The 10,163-nt window shown below is 31.3% G+C and overlaps 2 protein-coding genes across 4 annotated transcripts in view; one reads left to right on the forward strand and one right to left on the reverse strand.

Annotated features, from left to right (window-relative positions):
- Window positions 1–51: 51 nt before the first annotated feature.
- LOC123261973 (TBC1 domain family member 19) overlaps window positions 52–10,163 on the reverse strand; it is a 134,184-nt gene continuing 124,072 nt past the window's right edge. For 2 of the 3 annotated variants that reach the window (XM_044723917.1, XM_044723916.1), the window contains exons 5-13: window positions 4,523–4,648; window positions 4,055–4,405; window positions 3,873–3,995; window positions 3,180–3,384; window positions 2,958–3,106; window positions 2,193–2,423; window positions 1,621–2,132; window positions 270–456; window positions 52–174 (exon numbers count right to left, since the gene is read on the reverse strand). In XM_044723917.1, coding sequence (XP_044579852.1) covers window positions 106–174; window positions 270–456; window positions 1,621–2,132; window positions 2,193–2,423; window positions 2,958–3,106; window positions 3,180–3,384; window positions 3,873–3,995; window positions 4,055–4,150 — 1,572 coding nt within the window. In that variant the 5' untranslated portion in view covers window positions 4,151–4,405; window positions 4,523–4,648 and the 3' untranslated portion in view covers window positions 52–105. Of the gene's footprint in view, window positions 175–269; window positions 457–1,620; window positions 2,133–2,192; window positions 2,424–2,957; window positions 3,107–3,179; window positions 3,385–3,872; window positions 3,996–4,054; window positions 4,406–4,522; window positions 4,649–5,012; window positions 5,104–10,163 lie in introns of those variants that run through there. The other variant, XM_044723918.1, reaches the window with a different exon arrangement.
- On the forward strand, window positions 5,372–10,028 carry LOC123261970. The gene is made up of 5 exons (XM_044723906.1): window positions 5,372–5,506; window positions 5,589–5,687; window positions 6,208–6,369; window positions 6,512–6,749; window positions 7,650–10,028. Exons 1-5 carry the CDS (start codon window positions 5,437–5,439, stop codon window positions 9,919–9,921), a joined length of 2,841 nt encoding a protein of 946 aa, XP_044579841.1. The 5' UTR covers window positions 5,372–5,436; the 3' UTR covers window positions 9,922–10,028.

Genomic DNA, 10,163 nt, shown 5'->3' on the forward strand with positions numbered 1-10,163 from the left:
GTACTGTTATTTATTCACTACCGCCTTTTTTTAAATACTTGTCTTTGATAGTTAATTTAATATTTAATATTTATTTATTTATTTATTGTACAATTTTTATTTTTTTTATTCTTTCAATAGTGCTAGTTGAAGCAGTGGCATTACTTTCAGAGACGAAAGATCTGCTAGGATGGCCTGTAAGTAAAGAAATAATTTAATAAAAGCACTTTTTTCTATAAATTTATTGTGTTAATTATTTATGAAGTAATTAATATAAAAAAAAAAATTACCTCGACATTGACTAAATTATTAACTTGCAAAAGATTCTCTTTTCTAAAACTAAGAATCGTTACTGCAAGTAAAGGAATTATTTCTAAAGAATCATATCCTAGAATAAGATCCCAAAGATAAAGTAATTGCTCTGGTGGTAAGTGTCCGCTAAAACCTCTCATTAACCACTTGAATACAATTTTTACTCTGTAATAAATAAAATATTAAATCTATATTATTTAGGCTCCATTCGAAAATGTTCTATCTCTAGATACATAATTAAGAAATTACCTTTTGTATCTCGTGAACTATTGACATTTTTAAAGTTATAAACTCATCTCGATGTTACACTCATTGAGACCTTTCATTTGAGTACCCATATCAATTTTTCATATATTTATATATATTATATATATGTATATATGAAAAATATATCAAAGTGCATGTGGGTATTCAAACGAAAGCTCTTGATAAGGGTAACATCTAGATGAGCTTATATCTTTAAAATCGTCAATAATTAAGAAATGACCTTGTATCTTGTGAACTTTTGAAATTTTTAAAGATATAAGCTCACCCCGACATTAAACTCATCGAGACCGTTTATTTAAGTACCCACATCAAATTTTAATATATTTATATATATATGTATATATGAAAAATATATCAAAATGCATGTGGGTATTCAAACGAAAGCTCTTGACGAGTCTAACATCGGGATGAGCTTATATCTTTACAAAAGTCAATATTTAAGAAATTACAGTGAAATTTAACAAATATCTTGTGAAATATTGACATTTTTAAATATATAAGCTCACCCCGACATTACACTGATCGAGACCTTTCATTTGAGTACCCACATGGCATTTTTCATATATTTTATATATTTATATATTTCACAAATACCATATATATAAAATATATAAAAAATGTCATGTGGGTACTCAAATGAAAGGTCTCGATTAGTGTGACATCGGGATGAGCTTATATTTTTAAAAATGTTAATAATTAAGAAATGACCTTGTATCTTGTGAACTTTTGACATTTTTAAAAATATAAGCTCATCCCGACTTTACAGTCATCAAGACCTTTCATTTGAGTACCCACATCAATTTTTCATATATTTTATACATTTATAATATATATTAATACATTTATACATATTTATATATATGAATATATGAAAAATATATCAAAATGCATGTGGGTACTCAAATGAAAGCTCTTAATGAGTGTAACATCGGGATGAGCTTATATCTTTAAAAAAGTCAATATTTAAGAAAGTAAAGTGCAATTTAACAAAAGTGACTGCACATATAGTGACTGCAAGGTTGCTAATAGATTATTATTAAATTTAATAAATGAAAAACTTACGGTTGAATCTTCATATTTCTAAAGTGAGCCCACAGCTGAGGTTCATGACACTGCAATAATCTCTCGAACAGCAGACACAGAGCAACAATTCCCTGCTCATGACTGGAAACCGTGTGAAGTCTCAGCCAGTATCTCAAATAAAATGCTCGGAAGGTGAAGTACATCGAGCAAGGGTCGTCGTACAAGTAGCAAAATGGTGTTGCGTACATCGTAAAACCGTGGAACGGAATTACACCACTTGGTGGAAAAACTAAAGTATTTTCCAGAGCTGCCGGCTTTCCTTGGAGAATCGCGTGAATTACTTGCCCGCCTGCGCTTCTATCAGTCGTAACCGGCGCCAGGACTTCTGAGTCCCGGGAGAAACATAACATAGTCTTATAAAGGACATCCTCGAAGACGAAGTACTGGTCGTCGTTACTTGCTGTTAATTGTACGTCTTTTATTATCAATTTATCGACCATAATGTCGTACTGTAAAACTAGTTCTTTTAATTCTTCATAGTACTTTCTGTCCTAAAATTAATATAATTAAATTATCAATTAATAGTTTGAATGAATTTAATAAATACGTACGCTATCTTTAATAACAGAACCAAGTACAAGCGACCAGAGACGACCACGAAGAGCCCTAGGAGCTCCACGTTTTAAAAATTCTTGTGCTATAGGTGCGTGATTGCTACTAAGAACTTTTTCACCAAAGTCAGTACGTTCTGCTTCAAGATTCACAAACTTTCTTGCCGCTGGCATGTCATTATTTACTCCTAATAAAGCTACCCCTTGTGCTAATTCTGCGTACGTCGTCCTCTAAGAAAATTACTTAAAATTAACAAAGCTATTTTAATAGCTATTTTTTTCTTTGACCGATTGTATATATATATATAAATTAAAGTTTCATGGCTATTGGTCAAGTGACTAGTGAATCTAATTCGACAGATGGACATTCCATCTTCCCACATGGTCGAGAGACGTCCTGTCTTTACACGAAGATAAAGATATCTTTATCTTTATAAAGATGTAGCTTAACTGGTAGAGCTCATGACATGATATCAGGGAGGTCCAGGTTCGATTCCTGGCTTGGTAACCGACCCCCATACATTTTTTCAAGGTTTCTTTCATTTCTTTCATTCAATCAACATCTTTATAACTCGTACAGATACCACAAGTTTCCAGCTTTACTAGTATTCAAGTTCGATAGATTTCATGTGGGAAGATGGAATGTCCATATGTTGTCTTGAATTAGATTCACTAGTCACTTGACCAATAGACATAAAACTTTAATTTATATTACTTAAAATGTTTACTTTTTTTTTTTGTTTAAAATGAAAATGAAACAATTACCAGCTGCTCTAAAGTTTTAACTTGAATTTGAATGTGACTGAACTCCCATTTAGGCTCATTAATCTGTTTCTTGACCGCTGGGTCATGCACACTAAACAGTACTTCCAGAAAATCTTTTGGGGCGTACAAAGGACGGTATGAAGACAAATCTATTAAAAAAATTTTCAAAGTTAACAAATTTCAATTCTAAGTACTAAGTAATAATAAATAATTTAAACACACCAATATCAAAAGTACTCAGTTCATTCCACTTGTCTGTTAATTCATCTTTATCAGCGCTTGGGCGGATTCTTGCAAGCGGTATGTTCAATTCATTACACATTGAATTTAATGACTTGTGAATCCGTCTCTCCCACTGAATTTGGGCTTTTTTCAAATAATTTAAATCGACGTTTGATTTTTTTTCTTCTGATGACTGCAACGGTCCCTTGAATAAGATTAAGTATAATTTAAGTAAACTATTGTTATTATTCAAATAATCAATTAGATTATAGTACTAAAATTAGTCGACATTTTTGATTTTTTATGACATTAAAGTTAGTAGTCGCTTGACCATTTAAAAATTTTTTTTTAATAAATAAATTTGCTCCAAAAAATTATTTCTAAAAAATTGCATTTTTTATTTATTTAATTTTCTAAATGTCAATTTTTTTTCTCATTTTCTCTGACATAATTTATTTGTTAAAAAAATTCTTAAAATGATGAAATATCTGCTAAATTAATTTTCATTGGTTTTTTTATATATTGAATTAGAACTAAAAAATAATTTTTAAAAATTGCACTTATAGTTTTAAATTTTTTTTTACAAATGGAAATTTTTTTTTATTTTTTGTAATAATTTTTTCAATAAAAAAAATAAAAATTTTTAAATGTCGGTTAACTTAATTTTTATAATTTATATAAAAAATCAATTACTTGAGCGCGCGTCCAATGAAAAACAGTATTTCTTATCTCCGTTTCTACACCATTATTTTTCAACGCTTCAAGTAATGTACTTTTAAAATTATCCTTTTTGACAGCCGAGGAAGCAACAATTCTCTGTAATATAATGATTATTAAATAATTAATCATTATTAATTAAAAAATTGATCGCTTACCTGGATCTCATTGTATAAATTTTTATAATTACTCATACATTGAATTTCTTCAGTCAATTTTTTAGCAGTGTCATCAATATTTTCATTATTTATCATTACTTTATTTGTTTAATTAATAGAAATCAAGTAGTAGAGATAAGAAATAATTTTAATAATAAAAATCGAAGATAAAACCGTGACTGTCGTCGCCATTTGTAAATAAAATATTATTCCCGGGTTATGGCTAATTTCCACGCGCATCTTTCCTGCGCTTATTCGATACAAACAATTCGAGATATCGATTCTTCATAAATCGATTAGTCAACTGCCTCCATCTACTGGCCTGACACCTGTCGGTGATGAATTTATAACCTACAAAAACAAAGAAACAATTATTTATGAATAATTATAAAATAAAAAATTAATTTTTAATCTTTGAGCTATTTTTTTGATTAAATAATTGATGTTTCAACTTTTAACGCTCTTTACCTGCAAATTTAAGCTCCAATTACAGAATAAGGGCCATAAATAAGCGCAATTATCAATTTAGTTCGTAGTTTTTTGGAAAGGCGGCGCTACTAGCGCTCTTCCGGTCGGAAAAAATTGCCAAGTGAACTGAAATATTAAATAAATTATTATTAATTAAAATTTGCTAATTTCTTCGGTGTTCTGGATGATAATGTGGTTAAAAAAATTATTTGAGAGGTGCACGTGTTTGAATGATTAAGCAATCGGCCATCTTGGTCCCAGTCACAGTGTCACAGTCCCGCTAAAATTTTAAAAGCACTGTAGCCAGATCGAGACTTAATATCGAGAGTGAAAAAACGGAAGCCTTCGTTTTGTGTTGGTTGATCTTAAGATCTCTGAACACCTAGGTGTAATTTATTATCACGTATCCCACAAATAAAGATAAATGCAATAGCTCATACATTAAAAAAAAAAATTACAGTGTATTTAAGTGTATATACGGTAGCATTACCTGGACACATAACCTCTCTTTTATTCAACTGTTTCAGTGGTGGTTTGTGATTAAATCAATTTTGTATATACTCATACTCCGTGAACTGTGAATAAGCTCGTAGCCCAGACACCAGGTACATATTACTGCTTACGTTAATTATATATGTGTAGGTATATTATAAATATCCATATAATGTAACAATAAATATAAATATATTTTGTGAAAATAGGCGCCTGGAAAATGTTGCGGGCTTTTAATGCAATCGAACTGGCATTTAACTGAGTGATGAAGTACTGAAGTAACGATTTTACCGAGACTTGGGCGGTCAAACATTCACCCGACATCAGCATACATCATCAGTCTCTCCAGTTACTATGCAATAAGATACTCTCGCTCGGATTTATCATTTTTGTTTTATTTTATTTTGTTTTTATAAATCGAGATGGATATTTCGAGTTTACTTGAGGTGCAAGTCAATGAGGGTCGGGCGTCACCAGAACTCGGATCGTCAGGTTAGTTTTCTTTTCTTTTCTCGTCACCGCTATCTTTGTAAATAATTGTAGTAAATAATTATCCTATGATTTTTTTTATTAGATTCAGCTGATCAAAAACCTAAAAATTTTATCCAATATCGACCTTCAGAAATTGTTACGCCGGAAGAATCAAAATTTTATCGTCGTATGATTGGAAATGGTGAGTTTGTGATCATGTTTTTTTTTTTTTTAAACCAAGTTTAAGTTTTTCAAAATATTTTTACTACAATTTTTAATTTTAAAAGTAATTCAGTTTTGCAAAAATAATTTTTAATATGTATCAATTAAATTTATTTTTTCTTTTTTAACACCATGCTCCATATATTTAATTAGAATAAAAATTTTTAAGTTATAAATATTTTAATAACAAAAAAAAATGATGGAAATTAATTTAGCAGATATTTAAAATAATTATTTTAACAAATAAATTATAACAAAAAAAAATTAGAAGAAAAAATTGACATAGAAATTTTAAAAAATTAAAAATGTAATTTTTTAAAAATAATTTTTTGGGACAAATTTTTTTGTTAAAAAAAAAATTAAAAAATGGTCGTGACTGCTAACTTTAATGTCATAAAAAAATGGAGTAATGAGTAAAAATTACTAAGAAATAAAATTGACTCGATTTGTGTTTATAATAAATGATGGATAATAATTTATTTATTTATTTATTATTACAGATGTTGCTCAAGTACGATTTCGTAGACTCCATTGTACAGCTTGTGATGAACATATTGGATCAGCACCAATCGATGCATACAACATGCAAGAACATCCAATGCTCAAGACCTTGCTGTGTGCCCATTGTCGAGAATTTTACGGTGACGGAGATTTCGAACAAGGTGTGTATTTTTTTTTTTTTTTTTTTTTTAATAAATGTTTGCTTAAAATAATTTTAAATGTGATCAAGAAAAAACTTGAGCACATTTATAAAATACCCCGGTGAAAATATATATTTGAGAAGATGCGATTGTTTAAAATCAGGCGAGGACGCAACGGATATGTTTTGCCGTTGGTGTGCCAATGGCGGGAACCTTTATTGCTGTTCGTACTGCTGTAATACATTTTGCGACAAGTGTATCAAGCGAAATTTCGACGCTGAGGTACGTGAAAGGATTGAAGAAGACGAAAAATGGAGGTGTTTTGTATGCGATCCAAAGGATCTTTATACACTGAGAGGTGTGTGTCGAGCTTTGTTACTCCACGTAAAAACTGTTACGAGGTAAGTTGTTATGTCCAACTTTTTATTTATTTAATATGAAAATTAAGTTGACCGACATCTAAAAATTTTTATAAATTTTTTTATTACAAAAAAATAAGAAAAAAAAATTTGAAAAACTACACGTGCAATTTTTAAAAAATATCTTGTAGTACTAATTAAGGGGGAACACCACTGTGACGGTCGAAAAAAAAAGGTGACTTTCGGGAATTTTTTTGACAGGGAAAATGAAGGAATTTGGAAATCGGATTTTTTTTTATTTTATTAAAGGTACATTAAAGATTATTACCATAAATTTTTATTGAAAAATATTTAATTATCACAAATTTATTACAATCTCGTAAAGCACTAGAAAAATTTCCCCCTCCATGGTCGCATCGATAACTCAAAAACGGATCATCTGAAAATAAAACCCAAATTGTTTTTTAATCAGTAAGGATGTAGTTATCGTTGCACGTACGGAATTTTTAAAATTTTAATTTCCAAAAAAATGGCGACTGATTGAAAATTTTCTCACTATTCTTACTGTTTTTTTTTTGTTTTAATCCGGCTAAAAAAATCTTTAAAATAAAAATTTTTTTAATTCCGTTTTTTCTAGTACTCTACGAGATTGTTAATAACTTTGTAATAATTAAATATTTTTTAATAAAAATTTAGGGTAATAATCTCTAATGTACCCTTAATAAAATAAAAAAAATCCGATCCCCAAATTCCATTATTTTTCCTGTCGAAAAAATTCCTGAAAAACACTTTTTTTTTTCGACCGTCACAGTGGTGTTATCCCTTAAATAATTAAAAAAAAAAAATTAAAAACGTCGGCTAACTTCTGTATTGTCATTTATCTTATTATGATCTTTGTGAATTACTAATATTAAATAAATTTTAATCTCACGCTAAATTTAGGATACTAAAGAGCAATCCTACGATGTCACAAAAGGACATAGAAAACAAAATGGAGCAGGATGACTCAAAATGTTGCGTAGGAAAGCGTTCGACCCGCCGCAAGCGCTCAATATCATCATCCGGTTCGTTAAATGATGATATTGACCAAGGAAGTTCCGCTAAAAAGAGCAAAGTCAAAAACGGCTCCAATAAAAACCGTAAATCTACATCAAAAGATCATAATTACACCAACAAACCAATGCAAGTGATTTCAAACGGAAACACAAGATTTTTATCTTCTACGCGATTTTTGCCTGCAGAACCAAGCCCACCCGCTCATATTTCAGACAAGGACGAGATACCGGCACCTTTGCTCCACTTTGAACAAACAATGATTGAAGGGGACGGACAAGTACTTCCTAACCAGCCAAACGCTAAAATACCAGACTCTATTCTGAACAACAGTGCGATCTCACTGAACCCGATCCCCAAAAATCTGTTCCGCGGGCCACCGGGAAATATTATAAACCTCCGTCCGATAAGACTAGACTCAGTGCCTCCCGGAGCGACGCTACACCGACTTGCAAGGATACCCACCCGACCTAACGCTCCAATGGTAACTATTCCCGGGCGAAGTGTTCCTATAACTACTGCCAACGTCAATCAGACTCCCAAGACTTTCTTGAGATGCAAGAATCTCACCGCTATCCCCACGGTGGCTCTAACTACGCCTAATTCGACGACTCCCAGTGTCATAGACATCGACAGCGACCCTGAAGAGCTCCCAGTTACCAACAACACCACTGAAAGCTCTAAAGCTCAGCAGACCTCTGCAGGTCAAACTGTTAAAGTTATCAATCCTGTGGCACTTACGAATGCCGGACTTGAAGACCGATCACCGATAATGTCTCTAGACAATCCTCGGAGGAAGATATTTGATGATGTTATTTACAACCCTATTAAAGAAGTTGATAAATTAATTACTAAAATTCGAGGAAAACTAAGGACGGAGTTAAAAAAAGCTGCTGGAAATTTGGCAGACAATGAAGCTCATAATGCTAGAGTTAGGCTTGCTACTATTAATCGGTGTATTTATCAAGCTGTTGATGAATTGTCGGCTTTTAATAACACTATGATTCAACAATATCGACCGTGGAAGGAGTCATTAATTACTGGAGACCCGATTGATGATAATACTAATAAAATTGTAATGAAAAAAGGAGAGCGTAGTATTAAATACACGCCTTTTGATATGGACTGCGAGAGTGAGTCTGATTCTGATAATGAAGTGGATGAAGTTGATGATGTTGATGTAGAACAACTGATTGATTTTACTGGTAAAGTTAAGCATTTTATTGAAAAAGACACGATTAATCGGAGCACTAATACTGAGATTCAGACTAAAAGCCAGGGGGTACAAGTCGAAGAATTAATTGAGACCAAGGACTATGATAGGACTATCGGGTACTCGTTGCTCATGAGGACGGACTACGACTTTGAAAAGAGGAAAGAAATTCATAAACCTACCAAGATTCATGATCATAATTTTGGAAAGTATGAGGAGCAGTTCATTTTTTATTTGCAACATCTGGAGAATCAAGGCGAAGATGAAGACACTGATGATGTTGTTGAGAAAGTACCGCTGACTGATTTAATTGACAAGGATATCGCGAGACAAGAAAAGACTATTGAAGAAGATTGTGATCGATCTCCGAGGTTGGATGAAGTTAGTGAGAAAGAAAAAGAGAATGATGTTGATGTCGATGTCGTTGACCTCGAGGAACCTGTTGGAGATAAAACTCCGGTTAATATAATTGCCGAAGAGGAGCCAGGTGTTGAGGAGAGTGAAAAAAATTCTGATGATACTAGAGTTGATACGTCGTCTCAAGATGATATTGATGTGGTTAATGTCAGTGGCGAGGCGATGAATGTTGACAGACCTTCTGAACCGAGTTTGGAGACTTTGAACGACTGTAATGGCGATAAAGATATTTCTAATACTAATGAAATTGATGAAGAAAATTTGAATATTGAAGTGACGAATCATAAATCACCTGAACCATTGAATAATAATTCTTCAATAGAACTGGACGATGTTCCTGGAGTTTCTCCCGCTAAATCATTAAATGACTCGCGGGAAAATAACGAGGATAAATTAACAGCGAGTCAAGAAGCCAAACACGAAGAAACTGTGATTGCTGTTAAAACTTTAATTGAAGAAAATAACAGTGTTGATCAACTTGACAGATGGAGAAACAATGATGAAGAAGACGAGTGTATGGTTCTTGACTAAATTTTATTTATATATTATAAATATATATTTTTTTTTGTTGTATCTTTTTAATTATTTCTCTATATTTTGTAACAGAATAAGACATATAATTGATTTTACTTTCTTTACGAGCTTAGTATATTTTTTTTTTTTTTTATATTAATTAAATAATAATAATTATTTTAATTATGATTGATATTACTATCACTTTATTATGCAGTAATTTTATCTCATAAAATATTCCCTTATGTGTTTTTTATACT

This window comes from Cotesia glomerata, linkage group LG3 (assembly GCF_020080835.1).
Source record: "Cotesia glomerata isolate CgM1 linkage group LG3, MPM_Cglom_v2.3, whole genome shotgun sequence".
Classification (NCBI taxonomy): Eukaryota; Metazoa; Arthropoda; class Insecta; order Hymenoptera; family Braconidae; genus Cotesia; species Cotesia glomerata.